Source organism: Bombyx mori, chromosome 21 (assembly GCF_030269925.1).
Source record: "Bombyx mori chromosome 21, ASM3026992v2".
Lineage (NCBI taxonomy): Eukaryota > Metazoa > Arthropoda > Insecta > Lepidoptera > Bombycidae > Bombyx > Bombyx mori.
Genome location: NC_085127.1, coordinates 7389117 through 7409817, shown reverse-complemented (window position 1 = coordinate 7409817; position 20701 = coordinate 7389117). Strand labels below are relative to the sequence as shown.

Genomic DNA, 20701 nt, shown 5'->3' with positions numbered 1-20701 from the left:
ATATGGAAAATAAAGACACATAGGCAAACTTAGTGCTATTTAACATTATAGGTAAACCAATGGCATAAAATTTCATGTATGCTGGATATTAACATTGAAAATCAGACACCGTCGAATTACATAAAACATAAATCAAAGGTTCATCCTTCGAGAAACCAGAAACAATTACGACCTCTCATTTTCATCATTTAAAGCATCGTTAAGTATGTTTATCAATTAACTACACTCGAGAGCAATGAAACTTGGTCACTTAAAAAAATCCTATAAATCTCGAAAACTAAGAATGCTAGCTTAATAAAATAAGTTGTGTTATGTAGACAATTAAATACTCCTTAAATAAATATATTAAAACTTCTTAGTTACTTGCAAGGCTATGTCATAAAAAATCAAATTTGAAAAAGGGAGACTTTCGAGGATGGAACTACGAAATTACTGCATTTGATTTTGATTTTGTTTCTAATCTGTAATTTAAGTGGGTATATAAACCATATTGATAGTGTTAAATATTTATTATTCAACCTGTATTCATGTCGCTTACAATTGAAGAATGCAGTGCTTTGCAGAATCTACCACCAGATCGGAAACACGACTCACTGAGAAGATCCGGCGAGAAACTCGGTGGGCTGTGTCTGTGGGTTGATTTACTCGTCGAGCCTTTCGTCGCAAGCGACGAGCTTGACAAAAATGATGACCGGTGCTTGAGGTACCTAAAAGCCCCATTAGGGGATCGGGAGGATCCGAAAAGACGTGTTTTGGGCAACGCCTCGAAGGAAGTAACCCAAGCGCATGGACAGTAAGATCACGACTTACTGAAGCTAACTGAAGAAACCACTTAGACCTGCAAATGGCCCTAAACTGGAGCGTGGTGATCTTATTTCAAAACTAAACCCACTTCACCCACGTTCAAACAGTTTATTGATTCTCGCCCCCATGGTTTTTTTTAGTCAAGGGATCAATGAACTAACTACCTATGAGATGTCAAAAGTGCATAGATAACAACGGTGCATACTTTGATTAAATAAATATATTTCACAAAAAAAAGTCTTTATATTCCTCCCGTATAAAACGCAAATTTCATATGTAAGGACTTAATATATGGGTAGCATCAGTAGTATCTTAAAATGGCTATACCTCTTGGTTCTCGCGACGAATCGCATGGCCTACATGTGCGGTCTATGCACCTCAATACATAAAACACACATACTTATCTATTTTTTGGCAGCATTTTTTTGTACACAATTATTTTCCTTAAAAATAATTACTTTAAAAAATTGTTGCCAGCCTGGAAAATTTGAACCTGTACCGACGTAGTCACATCCGTTGAAACTGGTAACATCGGACATGTCACTAGTATGCCAATACGATTTTTTCAAAATGTCAGAGGTCAGACCTCTTGGTAGAATACCAATAAGTATTTTTAAAGATATAGAAAATATACAGACATACTTTGGCACTACTATAATTAGGCATATAGAAGATTAACAAAACAGCTAGTCAATGGAACGTATGTATAACCAAACTGATTAAACCACAAACACAAATAACAATACGGATCGATAAACCACATAGCTGCGGTGTGTTAAGCATAGCTTATATTAGCTGGACCCGTTTTATTTCGTTGAGATAAAATAAAATTTCGTTTTATTCTTAACTAAATAAAAACACAGTTACCAATACATTATTTAGATTAAGCATCACTCATGTAAGAGCGACCTTTGTCCCGTGTGATACAATACCTTTCAACAAGATTAATAGAGGATCCATCGTACTTTATGTTCATTGGATTAACCTGCTGAAAAATAATGCGACACCGCGGTCACCGAACAGCGACCATATTTGTCTTGTTCCAATTTGGTGGTGTAGTACGTTATTGGGTCGTGAAATTTGACAATACTATCACATTAGTTGAACTCGATACTCATTATAGTAGAGTACCTTTTCGACTATTGCTATTTGCTATTGAATATTTGCTTATACTTATTGCAATGTCTATTGTTGTGTAGCTCTTGATTTAATACCGTGCTTAGCATGACGTAGAAGTCTAGCTGTGACTTTTATTAACTCCACGGTGCTTAGTGTTGCATAATAGTCTAACTGATATTTTTATTCGTTTATTTTTACTGCTTAGCTATTATTTAAGTTAGTAGTGTAACGAAGTATTATCATTAAAAGTATTTTTAAATAATTCTACGTTATTAGACTACGTGTTTCATATCCCAACAATTTTTTTTTTTGCCAATCACATTATCATTTTAATTATTATTTATTGGAACGAAGTTCCTTACGGCAGGCTTGGAGGGGATAGGGATTTTGCTGCACGACCGAACTGAAAAAAATGTGATAATAAAACCGTAAGAAAAAATCCGTGGAAAAAAGTGCGTGAAATAAAACCGTTAAATGAGACGTGCGCAGGCGCGACAGTCGTATAGACAAGCAAGTAGTGTATAATACCTTTCTCTTTCTCCCTCTTTCTTTTCGTTCTCTCATCCCTTCTCTATCTATTTTGTAATTATTTCTATTTCTATGTAATTTTATGTTGTCAAACAAAAATAAAGAGACATATTTTGTTATTTTAATTGATAATTTAAATTACGATTTTATTTTTATTTTACGTAATTTATTATTACCTAAAATACTGAATTTCTTAAATACTTTCCTGTACTTAAATAAAAACTAATCAGCAAAATTTAAGAGAAAAATAAAGAAAACCAACATAAAATTGAGCACGATTTTTTTTTTGCAAATTGGGTCGATTCTACATTAGCCGAAGGAACTTCGTTCCTACCTGGTGTCCTACGACACCACATTTATTTTTATTATTGCTTAGATGGGTGGACGAGGTATATACTGGTGGTAGGACCTCTTGTGAGTCCACACGGGTAGGTACCACCGCCCCGCCTATTTCTGCCGTGAAGCAGTAATGCGTTTCGGTTTGAAGGGTGGGGCAGCCATTGTGACTATACATCTATAGCTCACAGCCCACCTGGTGTTAAGTAGTTACTGGAGCCCATAGACATCCACAACGAAAATGCGCCACCCACCTTGAGATATAAGTTCTAAGGACTCAAGTATGGTTATACTTTCAGGATGGAAGTTAACTTGGAGACCTTGTTACCTAACTAAGACGGATGGACGATTTTGAGAGCTGAGCTGGGAGGAGAGCGATTGCTAGTAGCTACACAAGATCCCGAATGAGGTCTAATAGCTGTCTTCAGAACGAGTGCGCTTCTACCGCGAATCAGAATCGTGATCTGCCGAGAAGATCTGGCGAGAAACTCAGCAGACTGATGCTATGAGAGTTGAGCTTTTAAATCCGAACTATTGTGAGCCAATAATTTAGAGTCTCATCATCATCATCAGCCCACAGTCGCCCACTGCTGGGCATAGACCTCTCCCAATCCACACCACTGAGCCCGGTCTTCGGCTATTCTCGTTCACTTTTTGCCCGCCACTGTTCGAAGGTTATCGCACCAACTAGCCAGGGGGCGTCCCATGTTACGTTTTCCGCGGCGCGGTCACCATTTAGAGTTTTTAATACTTATAATACATACTTACTACTTACATACATACAATATTATTTTGGGCAATTTGAAACGTTTTTAATACGCTTTTATTAGCTTCAGACGTATGTTTTTTTTTTATTTATTGCTTAGATGGGTGGACGAGCTCACAGCCCACCTGGTGTTAAGTGGTTACTGGAGCCCATAGACATCTACAACGTAAATGCGCCACCCAATGTACGTTAGTATGAAAGGAAATCTTTGAACATGATTTTGACGCCCTTCAAAACGTCGGATTAACTCGAAATTAGGCATACTTATTAAGGACCGATGACAATTCAATATAAAAAAAGTATTGAAAAAATTGAAATTCAACTAAAAATTGAAAAATAAATTATAGTTTAAAAAACTAAAAAAATACGCTTTTATAGAAAATCCAACTAAAAAATAGAAAATAAATTTTAATAAATTTGAATTAAAAACAGTGTAAGAAAAAATGATTTTATTGTAAAAATAGCGTGGGGTGCTTTTCAGGATATTATGAAAATAACCCCTCTACTCATATCTGTTCATAAAATATTTATAACTACTGATACCATGCACACCACGCTTTTTTTACAATAACATCATTTTTTCTTACAATATTTTTAATTTAAATTTATTAAAATTTATTTTCTATTGTTTAGGTGTTTTTTTTTTTTAATGCTTAGATGGATGGACGAGCTCACAGCCCACCTGGTGTTAAGTGGTTACTGGAGCCCATAGACATCTACAACGTAAATGCGCCACCCACCTCGAGATATAAGTTCTAAGGTCTCAGTATAGTTACAACGGCTACCCAACCCTTCGAACCGAAACGCATTACTGCTTCACGGCGGAAATAGGCGGGGTGGTGGTACTTACCCGTGCGGACTCCCAAGAGGTCCTAGTGATTACGCAAATTATAAATTTGCGGGTTTGATTTTTATTACACGATGTTATTCCTTCACCGTGGAAGTCAATCGTGAACATTTGTTGAGTACGTATTTCATTAGAAAAATTGGTACCCGCCTGCGGGATTCGAACACCGGTGCATCGCTACATACGAATGCACCGGACGTCTTATCCTTTAGGCCACGACGTCTTCTTCACGGATTTTCTGTAAAAGCGTGTTTTTTTTGTTTTTTTTTAAAACTATTATTATTTAGAATTAATTTCAGGGGGAAAGCAATACAAAAGATTGAATTTCAAAACGCAATTTGACTGTAGAAGTCTGTGCTAGCTCATGACAAACAAATTCTAGTTCCAACATCGCTGGTTGATTTTGGCGTAAGCAATTTTTTTCGTAATTACATTAAAAGAATACAAAAGGCACTTAAACAAATTAGTAATAGTTCTACGAAATTAAAATTAACCTAGAACAGTTTTCAGAGTGTTATTTACGTGAAAGCGTCCCACGGGCATAATTTAAACACAACATTTTGACTCTTATACTGGAATAATGAAATTCAATTTTAATCTATGCTAAGATTATAAAGAGGAAAGGTTTGTTTGTTTGTTTATATTGAATAGGCTCCTAAACTACTAAACCGTTTTGAAAAATTCTTACACTTTTTGAAAGCTACACTATTTCCGAGTGACATAGGCTATAATATTTTTTGAAAAAGTTAGGGATCCTTACTAAAACTCCAATAATGTAACCCAAGGTGTAAGAAAAACACCTAAAATATTCTTACATCGCGTGCCCTGCGAAAACTATTGATGATAGAATAAAATAATGTACTACGATTTTGTAGAACACATTATTATTTACAGAAAAGTGTCGTGACAGCATATGCTAACTATTATAGTTATGCCGCAATAAGTGTTCTTTTATTTAAAAAAATAAAACTACGTCAAATGTAGTTGAAATTTTTGTTAAACACCCGAGCGGAGCCGGAGCGGACCGCTTGTCCAAAATACATACATTTACACTTCTGTGTAAAGCTAAAGGTTATTATGAAAATATTCTATATGAAAATAATGGGGCAAAATGATCCTTTATTTGTTGGTTCATTACTAAACTATAATACATAATATTATATTGTTCTATCCCAGTACACCTATGCATCTAAATATATGCTTCTAAAGCTTAAAAAATAAAATACAAAATATATATTTTTAGTATGCTTAGAAACCATCTTAATCACCTTTCGAAATAAGCAGACTTTTAAAATGTAAATTACTTATGATATGTACTTATCTATATAATAATACGTACCCCTTTTTACGAAAATTGCGCGGACGGAGGAATATGAGATTTCTCACACTTTTAGACAATAAAGGGAAGGAGTGCAGAATGTTTTTTTTAACTATGCATAAAAAATAAATTAAATCATTAAAGAAAAACATTACTCACGCTACCATGTATTTGACACACACACACGCATGCATTCTGTTTGTTTACTGTCAAACTTTTCTTATTGCATAAAGTCTGTGGTCAAATTGAGAATAGTTTAGGTAAATATTGTTTGTTTTTATTAATATTTGTCTAAAGTCTACATAGTCTTGGCGAAATCTTTGATTATAAAACTATATATATTTGATAATAGAATCATAATAGTGTACAAACTTATAATTTCAATTAATTATAGTCGAATTTCGACTACTGCGGGACCACTACACTAGTGGTCCAGCAGCATTAAGTTTTATAACACACTAAGTGTGATATAAAACTTTATGCTAAAAAATACGCACATTATTCTTGATCAAACGACCTGTGAACATGATTCAAGCTAACATTAAAATAATACAACCTAACAACTCAATCAATAACTACTTTTTTAATCGTCGCGTGTCGTTTTGTAGTTTACCAGTTGTTGTAACAGACAGCTCATAATCACTAGATATCTGTCACGATTTAAACTCAAAGTATGTATATGTGAACTCATTTCAGAGTTAACTTGTTTTGTGTGCCAGGTAAACACTGGTACGAGCTTGCGACTTTTTATTCTCAAAGTAATAAATTGGAACAATTTTTGTGAATCGATTATTTCATAAATCATAATAGTTTAAAGTTAATAATAGTTTAAAAAACCTAACAAAATACGCTTTTATAGGAAATCCAACTAAAAAATTTATAATTTAAATAAATTTTTTATAATTTTTATAATTTTAATAAATTTTTTAGTTGGATTTCCTATAAAAGCGTATTTTGTTAGTTTTTTATACTATTATTTATTTTTCATTTTTTTGTTGAATTTCAATTTTTTCATTTTTTGTTCTTTTCAATTTTTGTTTTTTTAATATTGAATTGTCATCGGTCCTTAATAAGTCTACCAAATTTCGAGTTAGTCCGACGTTTTGAAGGGGGTCAAAATCATGTTCAAAGATTCCGTTACATACTAACATACATACGTCTGAAGTTTAACAAAAGCGTATTAAAAACAGTTTCGAGCCTCCTTTTGGAGAAATTGTCAAATTAATAATTACTCACAAAACCGAAAATGTTCATTATATAATTTTAGAAATTGCATATTGCAAACTTTACTAGTTGCCGGTTAACATACCAATATAGTTACAGAGAAACTACAAACAGAATTTCACATAAACACACCCAAATCACATATTACTTGCTATTTTACAGGAATACCGCAGCGTGTTTTAAATTTATTAAAACATTTTGTTCCAGTCTCTTCGAAAACAAAAATCTTTAGACGGTTCATTATCATGGATGTCTTTAAAAATATAATTAACTAAATGGCTCTGGAATGAGTAACTAACATATACTAAGCGGTAGGTAAAAGCTTTTTGTTCTTACCTAAGCCTTGAGAGCCTATATCAGCGTTACCCTAGCGTGTAGGTGAACTCTCTGGGTTTAAATCGGAGGTGTCGCTAACACTGGCCCTAGCAACAGTGTTTCGCAGAATCTACCACCGGATCGGAAACGCGACCCACTGAGAAGATCCGGCGAGAAACTCAGTGGGCTGTGTCTATAGGTTAATTTACTCGCCGAGACCTTCGTTGCAAGCGACGGGTTCGGCGAGGACGGTGATCGATGCTTGAAGTACCTAAAAGCAACAATAATGGATCGGGAGGATCCGTAATGACCTGTTTAGGGCTGACAGCAGCTTGACTGCGGCCCTGCCACTACTGACGTCAATTAGCGACGGTGACTACTCAACATGAGGAGGTTCTCATCTGCCAACAAAGATAAGCTCACAAAATACCATGCCTTTCGGTTTGAAGGGTGGGGCAGCCGTTGTAACAATACTTGAGACCTTAGAAGTTATATCTCAAGGTGGATGGCGTATTTACGTCGTAAATTTCTATGGGCTTCAGTAACCACAAGCAATAAAATAAATAAATAAAAAGTATCACTTAAGATTACATTTTAACCGAACAAAAGTCAAACAAATAATTTTATATCTATGATGAAATGAAAACAGAAATTAATCGTATAATCTGTGTACGGAAAGTGTAGAATTTTCCGAATGAAAGCAATACAAACATTCGATGACGAGATGGTGTTTGTCTGCCCGAACAAGTTTACACAGCAAGCTAAATAAAATCGTTCGTATCAGGCTCGGAAACTCATTATTAAAAGGAAAACCTTATTGTGTATAACGTTTTGCTGATTTTTCGTTATAATGAAACATGATCACTAAATTATATTATTATCATTATATTTATTTTAGGCCCAACCCAATATATTCCTGTTCATTCACGAAAAGAATTATAAAGTATTAAATATTATTATAAGAGCTCTTCTATTGGAATTGTTTCTCAAACTTCAAGCGAGTTTTTCTCGTAACTACTTTTTTTGAAGTGGCTGTCATGATATCTTAAGTTCTACTCCACCGATTCCTTTGAAATTTGGTGCAAATATTTTTTATGTATCTCTCTCTATCGAGTCGGCTTTGGATTTGAGAAAATTTAAATTTTTGTGCACTTTTGAATTTTCATGTTGCCGCCATTTTGTGAATTATTATTTTTTGATTGAGAATTTCTCAATTTTTTTGGTTTCAAATCACTACAAAAGGAACCATGTCAACCAGGGTGCACGGTTTTTTTTATAGCACCGACTTCACCGACCTGTAATTCGACGAATTGGTAAAAATGTTTTTAATATTTTTAAATCTTAGTTTGAAAATGTGCCTTAAAATATTTTTTTAGGCTTCTATATTAAAGTAAAAGATAAATTGAATAATCCAAATTCGACCATCATCATTTTATGATCGTATTTCGATTATTGAATAAAAAATATATATACATATATTGTTTTTTTGGGTGGACGTGCGCAAGCTGGGCGTGGCCTGCAAAGCCCACCTGGTGTTAAGTGGTTATTGGAGCCCATAGACATCCACAACGCAAATGCGCCACCCACCCTGAGATATAAGTTCTAAAGTCTCAAGTATATTACAACGGCTGCCGCACCCTTCAAACCGAAACGCATTACCGCTTCACGGCAGAAATAGGCAGGGTGGTGGTACCCACCCGCGGGGACTCACAAGAGGTCCTACCACCAGTAATTATGCAAATTATAATTTTGCGGGTTTCATTTTTATTACATGATGTTATTCCTTCACCGTGGAAGTCAATCGTGAACATTTGTTGAGTACGTATTTAATTAGAAAAATTGGTACCCGCTTGCGGGATTCGAACACCGGTGCATCGCTCAACACGAATGCACCGGACGTCTTATCTTTTAGACCACGGCGACTTCACTGCATGTTAATTGCATTAATTGCACGAGCCATAGCTGTGGTTGTTGGCTTGACCTTTGAACGCAGTTTCTTAACACGAAATCTGTATATTTTAGTCTTGAGCGTCCCAATATATTAAGACCTGTTTACAACATCATTGTTTGAAATTCTAATCTGCACTAAGAAACGATTAGACAATACTAATTACACAATTTTAATACGCAGTTACGAATACAATGCAGAATAATTAATTCTCATATGTATATCCATGTCCAATCGTTGAGTCACTTCCATGTCCAATCGTTGAGTCACTTGCGGGATTCGAACACCGGTGCATCGCTCAACACGAATGCACCGAACGTCTTATCCTTTAGGCCACGACGACTACAAAATTAATCCTCACATTGTGTTTTTTGTAAAATATGATAGGTATCTGATTCCGGCATTCGCTATCGCAGGTTTTGTACAATAGGATTTGTAAATTTCTTAATTGAAATTCGTTTAAATAATGTTACGCGCTTTATTAGCACACTTTTTTTTTTGTTTCTCGAAGGATAGCAGTGGCTTTGGTTGGGAAAAAAGAGGAAAGAAATCACTTTCTGAGATGATAAATGCTATTCTGCACGTAAACCTTGTAATGTTTTTCTCGTGGAGTTAAGAATTTCCAGCATTCAGATATAATGAACTTACATTTGATAACTCTCATTAGTCTTACTTTTCGCTGGATAAAGCTTATTCGACAATCAAAACAATAACATATTCCACCTTCAAAGAATATAATTAAAATAGAAACCAAATTTAAAAAAATTGAACAAGCCGTGTGACGTACTTTCATAATAAACTATATAACTCATTGTGAGTAAAAACTATCGTATTGTTGTAGATTCGAGTTTCGAAAAATTCATAAATATACTTTTTATTTTAGTGCACATGATTGATGACTGAGTTTTTTTTTTCTATATATGCTGATACTCTTGAGAGGCTATTTCAGCGTAACCTTAACTAGTAGGTAAGCTCACGGGGCTCAAACCTGACGACGTTGCTAACACGAACCCTAGCAAGAGCCGTGCTTCGCAGAATCTACCACTGGATCGGAAACGCGACTCACTGAGAAGATCCGGCGAGAAACTCAGTGGGCTGTGCCTGTGGGTTAATTTACTCGTCGAGCCCTTCGTCGCAAGCGACGGCTTTCGACGAGAACGATGACCGGTGCTTGAGTTACCTAAAAGCACTGTTAGTGGATCGAGAGTATCCGAAATGACGTGGAATGAGTTTACCCACCTACCTGGTGTTAAATGAAACTGCTACACCGTCAGCATCAGAAATGCTTAAGCAACGAATGCCGCCACCCACCAAGAGCTTAAGAGACTAGGTCGAAATCACAATTGTATTTTAGAGGGACTAAAATCGGAACACATGACTTCTTCACGACAGGAATAGGTTGTAGTACCTACCAATCAGCGAAGTCGCGCAATCTTAAGATTCAGTTTCGGTTTGACCTCACTTACCTACTTCTAAAAGTATAGATATTTTTTACGAAGTTCGCTGTCGAAGTTAAGGAAGATCAATTGAAACAAATGATTCGAACCTTTTAGCAGTAACTAATGGCCGTGTTGGGTAATGGCTTAAGAATGTTAAAATAAAAGCTACAGCGCGGAGTAGGTAGGCACTATTATAGTTTTATGTTACAAATTTGATTTGGTATGTCTATACTTATATGAAACCTCAAGCAAATATTGGTAAATGTATTACAATTACTTTAATTTATAAAGTTTAGTTTCCCATATTCAAGATTTCCCATATTATAATGTTTATTTCAAACAAACTTATGGCATAAGTACAATTTCTCAGGGGTCCTTTTTTTTTTGCTTATACGAGTAGGTACGAGCTCACGGCCCAACTGGTGATAAGTAGTTTACATTTGCTAACTATATTTTCATTAGAAAAACACCACTGATCTGCCTGCGGGATTTGTTACATCGCTTGATACGAATGCATCGGGCGTCTTATAGACCACGACGACTTCAATCTCTGCACTAAAGACAAACCACTAGAATATCTACTTGCATCCGATTTTCTAATTTAGATGCAAATCATTTCAATTTCATGCTGACGTCACGATTGTAGGCACACCGTGGATTGCGATTAGGATGTTAGTAACTCCGATGAAATACTTTCAGTTGGGTTGTCAGTGTTACCACCGGAACACTCTGTAAACATTTTATAACATACGCACATTAGATTGTTTGGACAACGTAACGTAAAATGCCATATATAAAATGCCTTAAAAACCTCCTCCGTGCGTCGTATTCCTCAGTTCTGAGGGTCGTGACCTTTACTGACCACTTTTCTTAGGACTATGTTCATGTTCCTCCATTCACTTCTGTCCTCCGCGCAGTGAATAGCCTTAAAAATAGTACAGTTCTTTGATATTAACTTTTACGTTGAATATCTTGAACATTTGGATTGTCCTTAACAGTGAATTAAACATTATACTTAGTCTGGCCATAAATACTGTTACAATTAAAAATAAACAAAATATTACATTTGAATTTGGAATCTGTCATTTTTATATGATTGCTCATTGAGTTTTCACATTTTGGCGCTAATACATTGTACAATATTTTGCAATATTAAAATGGAGTGGGGTGATAAAGAGAACCGAATCGCTGTGATTGCATTACACAAAGTAGGTATGGAGCCAAATGCAATTTTTAAACTCTCCAATCGCTTGGTATTAGTAAAATGTTTGTGTACCGGGCTATTAATAGGTGCAAAGAGACCTCCTCTGTTTGTGAAAGAAAAAGATCTGGCCGTCCACGTAGCGTTCGTACGAAAAAGGTGGTCAAAGCAGTAAGGGAAAGAATTCGAAGAAATCCTGTCCGAAAGCAAAAGATTTTATCTCGGGAGATGAAGATAGCACCTAGAACCATGTCGCGTATTTTAAAAGATGACTTAGGACTTGCAGCCTATAAGAGACGTACTGGTCATTTCTTAACTGATAATTTAAAAGAGAATAGGTTGGTAAAATCGAAACAACTACTAAAGCGGTACGCAAAGGAAGGTCATAGAAAAATTTTGTTTACGGATGAGATTTTTTTTACAATTGAGCAACATTTTCACAAACAAAATGACTGTATTTATGCTCAAAGCTCTAAGGAAGCTTCCCAATTAGTCGACAGAGTGCAACGTGGGCACTATCCGACTTCAGTGATGGTTTGGTGGGGTATTAGCTATGAAGGAGTGATTGGGCCATACTTTTGTGAAAAGGTATCAAAGCATCGGCACAAGTGTATCAAGATACAATTCTTGAGAAGGTAGTGAAGCCCCTTAACAACACCATGTTCAATAATCAAGAATTGTCCTTCCAGCAAGACTCGGCGCCAGGTCATAAAGCTCGGTCTACGCAGTCTTGGTTGGAAACGAACGTTTCGGACTTCATCAGAGCTGAAGACTGGCCGTCGTCTAGTCCCGATCTTAATCCGCTGGATTATGATTTATGGTCAGTTTTAGAGAGTACGGCTTGCTCTAAACGCCATGATAATTTGGAGTCCCTAAAACAATCCGTACGATTGGCAGTGAAAATTTTTCCCATGGAAAGAGTGCGTGCTTCTATTGATAGCTGACCTCAACGTTTAAAGGACTGTATTGCAGCCAATGGAGACCACTTCGAATAAGCTTTTTATACTTTAAATTATTTTATATTTATGTATTAAACTAACACACTGTAAAAGTAATAAATGTTAATTTCAATATTTTTTTTTATTTTTAATTGTAACAGTATTTGTGGCCAGACTAAGTATAATAAATAAATAAAAAATCGAAAGTTATTAATATCATGAATTGATCTATTTTAAACTTATTTCGTTATTATTATTATTATTTTAAACTTATTTCGAGCGCCACCTAGCAGATAACTGTAGAACTATTAGAAAATTTGTTATAATTTGTCAGAAAAGATATACAGATGTCACTTTTCCGGTTTCTTTTTAAACCCTTAACAATAGATGGCAGCTAGAAAAATTTTTTCACGTTTCGAGCTGTGTATGTTTAAAGTAACTACTACATGACCTGAAAATGTATTTGCCTATCTCTTTAATATATATCCCTCGCTATCCTAAGCACTTGCTGCATTAAGTAAACCCGCACGGATAAGACAGCGAACATCGATTTCATGTCTCTGGACGGATAGTGGGATGGGATTCATATTGTGTTGTTTGCGGGATCCGGCCTACACTATAAAAAATATATTGCTAGATCAGCAGTCTTATATTTGATTAACTTACTTCTTAACTTACTTACTTAATATGACTACCGAAGACTTATGAATAACACCTTGAAACATACTTAAGGTCTAAGTCTCAGGCCAAAGCATTTAGATTTAGTACAGCAACTGAGTTTTTCTTGAAACGTGATACTGTTTTTCGGCTATATTAAAATTAAATAGTAGCACAAAATTAACTAAATTTAGTTTGGAGATGTTTATTTTTGATAATGGAATCATTCCAGAACACGTGCTAGGGGTAGTTACAGCTTTTTTTTTTTTAATTAGTGATACGTGGCACACGATTTAGAATTTGACGTATCACTCGATACAAATCATTTTTTCTTTTCTTTAAAAGCATAATCTAAATAAATTGAGACATTTATTATACTGTCATGTACGACCACCATTAGTCAACCTCCTATTAACATGGCAAAACTAATATAAACTAATAGCATTGAAGTCGTCGTGGCCTAAAGGGTAAGATAAGGTGCATTCGTGTTGAGCGATGCACCGGTGTTCGAATCCCGCAGGCGGGTACCAATTTTTCTAATGAAATACGTACTCAACAAATGTTCACGATTTACTTCCACGCTGAAGGAATAACATCGTGTAATAAAAATCAAACCCGCAAAATTATAATTTGCGTAATTACTGGTGGTAGGACCTCTTGTGAGTCCGCGCGGGTAGGTACCACCACTCTACCTATTTCTGCCGTGAAGCAGTAATGCGTTTCGTTTTGTAGGGTGGGGCAGCCGTTGTAACTATTCTTTGAGACCTTAGAACTTATATCTCAAGGTGGGTGGCGCATTTACTTTGTAGATTTCTATGGGCTTTAAAAAAAAAAAACGCGGCGCGGGAGCTGAGCGCCTCCAGGAACCAGAAACGAATGTGTTCATCTACAGAGCGTTTCTCGCCGGATCTTCTCAGTGGGTCGCGTTTCCGATCTAGTGGTAGATTCTGCGAAGCACGGCTCTTACTAGGGCTAGTGTTAGCAAATTCTCTCAGGTTGATCGCGTGACTCACTTACCCGTCCGGCATATCTGAAATAGCCCCTTAAGCTACCAACAAATAGGTACGGAAAAAACAGGTACAAAAATACTTTTGATAGTTCCCACCTCATGTCTCAAAGCGAGTGTCTGATGTATCTTAGTTCCTATAACTGCATAATACCAACTGGATCTGTCGTTCATTCATGTATGCGATAGTAAAGTAAAAAAAAAAGAAAAAAAAAATGGTTCAAACAATACGGGAGGGTAAAATTTAAAAATAATTTATTTTTATTGAATTTATTTATTCATCAATTTCAAAACTACACCTTCAAATTACATTGGTTTATAACTACTAAAAGCTATAAAATTTTTACCTAATTTCTGATCCGGACCTACTACACTTTTGAAAAATTTTGACACAGATTTCCGTAACATCCAATTAATAACGTATCCAATAATCATTATTCTACGTTTCATTACGCATCACTACATAAATTGTTACTCTACTAATGTTACATGAGTGAGAACAAATAAAAGCTTATAACGTTTACGCGAATAGCGTTCAAAAATCGCGTATTGGCGTGATCGTGGACCCGAAACTTGTCTCACTCAAGTAAAACGCAATCACTAAAACGGTAATTGAGTCGACTATTATCAAAGGCGGCAATCTGACTTTTGGACAATGATTGGTAAATCAGAAAAACGAATTATTGACTTTGTATTCCATTGGCAGTCACAAAACTCTTCGGAACGACATCTTAGATAAATAACAGGTTAACTATTAACCTTTATTTAATGCAGGTTTTGAACCGTATTCTTTGAAGGAGACGATTATATTCAAATAAATCTGTATTGACATATCAATAAAAAATTTTTGTCCAAATGTACAGATTGCCGCCTTTGATAATAGACGACTCAATTATATTAAAAATTAGTCTGCAAAAGCTGCTCTGCGGTGGTTGCATACTGATAACACACACATTCATACGAGATATAGCTCGTTACTATTAAAATCTAAACGCTATACATGAAAACTTTTAACTTCTAAGCTTAAATTAACATAATATGTTTTAACGCAATTTAAAAGTTTCAATAAACACGTTTTCAAAAAATTTCAGGTACATAAAATTAAAATTATATCTAAGGTAACTGATTAAGAGGAAGTTACATTTGAGATCGCTTATATTATTACATAAGAGAAAAAAAAATACACATTTGATATTATAAGTTACTTCAATCGCTAATTCAATACACAATAAATACGATTAATAAATGTTTAAAAGATACACATTTTTTTGGCTTTCATTGTAACAAACACAAAATCACAGAAATAATTCTAAAGGTTTCCTATACATAGTGATGTAGCTTTATAAATGTAACAGTTAAATGAACAAAAAATAATAACGTCTTCGTCTATTTAATATCCCAAAAATTAACTTAATTAAGTACACATCGTTACATTGTCAAAAGATTATCGTTTTAAATAAATACACAAACCAAATCTTTATATAAGCACTATGTATCGAAACCTACATAGCTGCTGCATAAAGTAAATACTATAACTAGATCGTTGTATCTAAATTATTATGAGTTAAATAATGAAATCAACATAAAACCCTTACAGTGCATCAGCAATATTACGTTTAAGAGTGTACCATGACTTACTTGTCAATTTGTTCACAGGATTATGTGCTTTAAAACTAAAACGGATACCAAACAACATTCTCCTTTTATAAAATAGCATTCGTTAATAAGCATGCTATTTTTCAGATTAATATTAGTAATCATTAATTTAATGCACCGCACTATTTTGTTTTGTAATATTATTATAGCATTTCTAGTGTTTTATGTTGATATTAATGATAATCGAAAAACCTACCGAGGGCCCCATGAATACTAATCCTACTTATATCTAAAATTAACAAAACATAAATAAATCGTTGTGAACTGACATAACACGTGCTATATTTATTATTTTACGTGCTACCGGTTCAGAAACCTCTCATGCTGAGTGAATACTTGAGTCGACTGTTATCAAAACCGGCAATGTGACTTTTGGACAATTATTGGTAAATCAGAAAAACGAATTATTGACTTTGTATTCCATTGGCAGTCACAAAACTCTTCTGAACGACATCTTAGATAAATAACAGGTTCAGTATTAACCTTTATTTAATGCAGGTTTTGAACCGTATTCTTTGAAGGAGACGATTATATTCAAATCAATCTGTATTGACATATCAATAACATTTTTTTGTCCAAATGCACAGATTGCCACCTTTGATAATAGACGACTCACTTATGCTTCGCGAAACGATTACAGTGAAGCCGATAAACTATATTAAGATCCCATAAAATGTGTCGGTCGAATAAGTTTACACAAACACGTTTACGTGGATAGCATTACTTTGCTCACATTCGTATTACCGACTCGCGTATATATTGATCGTGGTCGCAAAATAGATATGAACACCATACGAAATCTCTCCCGCTATTTTTATTACTGTAATTGCTGGCATTAGCCGCACATGTTTAGTAACGAAGGAAACATACATTTCTTATCTATTTAATATTCATTTTTCTGGTATGAATTCTACCTCTTCAATCGCTACGAGTATAAGGTAAGAAATACTTGAATTTATTATTATAAAGATTAATTTCAGATATCATATAATCACATGGTTATACAAAAGATAGTGTAAAAACTTAGCAATGAACCATCGCTCGGGCTACAGATAAAATTGTAATGAAGCTTAATAATATATTACTGACCTAAGTCATTTACGAACGTAATAAATCTTGTAGGCGTCTTAATTAAAACACAATGAGAATATTCTCTGCGTTATCAATTTTCTGACGGAAATTGCTTCGTCACATTTGAGACAGCGGTGTCGATTTGTGTAACCTAATTTCTAACTTTTAAAGTTACTATTTTAAATCCTTTATATTGTTATTTATATGTAATCTATGACAATTTGCAATGTCTATTTGTAAATTATCTTAATCGTAGTTAGATTATAGGTTCTCTCTAATTTTAAAATAGCAGCATCCAAAACACACATATTAAGTTTGTTATTGTTATCTTAAGAGTTATCTTAAGTGTATTTTTCTAGAATTTTTTTTAAGACGATCCTAGTTTTCGGGTAGTCAATTTCATCATGTATCTCTTTTAGATGTTAAGCAGACAAACTTGGACCAATTAAACGGTTAGCGGCAATTTGCGCAACATGGATGATGATACTACATATAATAATACGTATATATAATTCCACGTGTAAAACGTAAGGTGATTTGCGCAATTAAAAGAATTATGTTGACGTGTCAAAGTGTGAGAATACATTTTAATGTTATTAGCAATTCGATATATATATTTTTTTAGATAATTTTCAAATCATTCATGATATTAATCGCGGAAAAACAAATATACTACAAGTAATGGTTGCTGTTTGAAATTCTCTGTGCGAACCAGTTTAATCAAATCTACATTGTCATCGTCGAAATACAATTCATTATTTAAAGGAACTATTTCGGTATGTTTCCATAAATTCTGATAACGGCTCTATTACAAACACAAATTATTGTTTGTTGATAATTTTAATTAAGTATGATAACGGACTAGCTGCCTTTAAAATTTAGATAATGATTTTTTTGAATTTTTCGTAATCCATTGATTGGTCCGTTCCGAAATGTATCCGTGCAATTATCACGGAAAGCAATAATATTATTTTGTAACTTTAATGACTCACCGGTTTTAATAAGTACAGGTGCCGAACATAAGGTTAATCACTATTGATTATATCTTTTACGTCAATCGATCTAAATGAACTAAGAGAGATAGATACGCACGATAATTCGATACCACTGACTAATCAAGTTTTATCGATATATATTTTTTTTCTAAGCTAAACAATCAGTTATAACATGAAGCGAGATACAAAATTACATATATGTAAATACAGGAGGATTACGTGCGAATAAAAAAAGGTCACGTTACATAATTAGCTGTGATATCGACTAGCTTAAATAAGTTCTACGATGAGCGATTACGATGAAGTTATGATGTTTTATTGGCGACTATGCCGAGACATATCCTAAGGTAATTCTTTGGTATTCTTTTACTGGAATCTAATTCTAAAGTTAAATAAATAGCTCCCTCACAATTGTGCTGTCATCGTCTTTGATCGACTATTTACACCTTGGCGTCGAACGTTCTAGGCCCTCTGGCCATCGTTCGGGGCGCTCCGAATCCATCCCAATATAATTTATTGGGTATATTCAAAGCAGGACAGCGGGCAGGGGTGTAGACAGTGCCATGTGTTCTGCTCCTCTCACGGGGAGTCTTTGGGCCGTGACGTAATGCCTCATCAGAGCCGGCACCGAAGGAAAAGCGGTAGAAGCACCGCCCAATGTGTAGCCTTCGGCACCTCGGCAGATACGCATATGCATGAAACCGCGCGTTGACCTGAAAACGACCGGTGATTGGTTAAAACATTGCAGGCGGAATCATAAAACTATATTCTAAATTTGAAGTTGTTTGAAGTTTGTAAATGATTGATCTATACAGGGTGTTACAAAACTACCCGTAAAGTCGAAAGGAGCTTAAATGGGGCCTTATAATGAGTCCATTCACAATATCTAAGAACCGCAGTAACGCTGTATAACATACCACAAAAAATTTAAAATTTTTTTTATTATTATTTTCACTGATGTGCAATCCATATTTCAGTAAAATTAAAGAGTAAGCTACTACGCAGAACATACCTGCGTTTCTACTTAATTCGCGGGACGACAAAAGTATTAAAAGATTTGAAATTCATATTTTTTTTTCAACTTGACATTTTTGGATGCCAGTACGTGAGTACTTGAGTATAATGATAATAAATTATAAAGATAATAAATGATGATTAATTTTATTTTTTACGGGGTATTTTGTAACACGTTGTATACGTGAAGCGAAAACTTTGTACCGCTTTTACGGAAATTGCGCGGACGGAGTATGAAATTTTCCACACTTATAGAGAATATTGAGAAGGAGCGCAGAATGTTAATTATACATAATAAATACATTAAATCAATAGAAAAAACATTACGCACACTACCATGTATTTGACAAACGCACGCATATATATGTACTCTTTTGTTTATTGTTAAAGTCGTAACAAATAAAATTGAGAATAGATTAATATTTTTTTGTCTTCAATATTATTTGTCTATAGTGTAGCCTTGGCGAAATCTGTGATTATAGAAGTATATACTCGTAGTATTTCACAATAGAACCAATAATAATATTCAAACTATAATTTCAAAATAATTATAGTGGAATTTCGACTACCGGGGTACCTACAACTAGTTTGAAGTAAAAAAGTTATAGAACGTGTTTGTTTGTGAACCAAAAATTAAACACGTAGTATTTATATATTTTGCGTGGTGGTAAAGTTGTTGGTGCACCCGTCTAGGTACTGCTTTTACTACCCGCCTATTTCGATCGTAAGCTATGCATTTCGGTTTAAAATATGAGCAGCCTTTATACAAATCGTCGCCCTTTCATTTCGCTCTTATGACTCAGGGCGACATTCTCCTCGTGATATATTTAGGCTCCGGTAACGACTTAACAACACAAGATAAGTCTCAAGCTCATTCGTCCATCGTCCGGCAACCAAAAATGAAAATACGTATTAAAGAAAATCTAACATAAAAATCGACTTGCGTTCCAATCATTTTGAGTAAATCGAGTCCTTCGAATATTCAGACAGCTAAAATAATATATTAGTAAACTTACTTTAAGCTAAGTGAATAATCGTGTTTCGCTGATTCACTGTTTCTGACCAAAAACGCGCCTTCGTCGGCATCCCTCAGCAGACTCTCGGCTTCAACGCGCGCTAACGTCCCATGATACCACCTAGGTAACAAAAAGAAATACATTATTAATAACCATTTTTATTCATTTGTGGCTTAGATGGGTGGACGAGCTCACGGCTACCGGAGCACATAGAGATTTACAACGTAAATGCCGCCGCCCACATAGAGATATGAGTTCTAAGGTCTCAAGTATAGTTACAACGGCTGCCCCACCCTTCAAGCCGAAATGCATTACTGCTTCACGGCAGAAATAGGCGGGGTGGTGGTACCTACCCGTGCGCACTCACGAGACGTCCTATCACTAGTAATTACGCAAATTATAATTATGCGGGTTTGATTTTTATTACTCGATGTTATTCCTTCACCGTGGAAGTTAATCGTGAGCATTTGTTAAGTACGTATTTCATTAGAAAATTGGTGCTT

The 20701-nt window shown here is 34.8% G+C and overlaps 1 protein-coding gene and 1 long non-coding RNA gene across 3 annotated transcripts in view; one reads left to right on the top strand and one right to left on the bottom strand.

The window, feature by feature from the left end:
• The first annotated feature begins 1378 nt into the window (after positions 1 to 1378).
• LOC110385788 (uncharacterized) lies at positions 1379 to 3572 on the top strand. The gene is made up of 2 exons (XR_002431038.2): positions 1379 to 1504; positions 3087 to 3572. It is a non-coding gene; the product is annotated as an uncharacterized LOC110385788 (long non-coding RNA).
• An 11128-nt stretch (positions 3573 to 14700) lies between these two features.
• Positions 14701 to 20701, bottom strand: part of LOC101740831 (uncharacterized) — a 260848-nt gene continuing 254847 nt past the window's right edge. For both annotated transcript variants that reach the window (XM_021350224.3, XM_012693380.4), the window contains 2 exons: positions 20199 to 20318; positions 14701 to 18881 (listed from right to left, as the gene is read on the bottom strand). In XM_021350224.3, the coding sequence (XP_021205899.1) occupies positions 18695 to 18881; positions 20199 to 20318 (307 nt within the window). In that variant the 3' untranslated portion in view covers positions 14701 to 18694. The remainder of the gene's footprint in view (positions 18882 to 20198; positions 20319 to 20701) is intronic.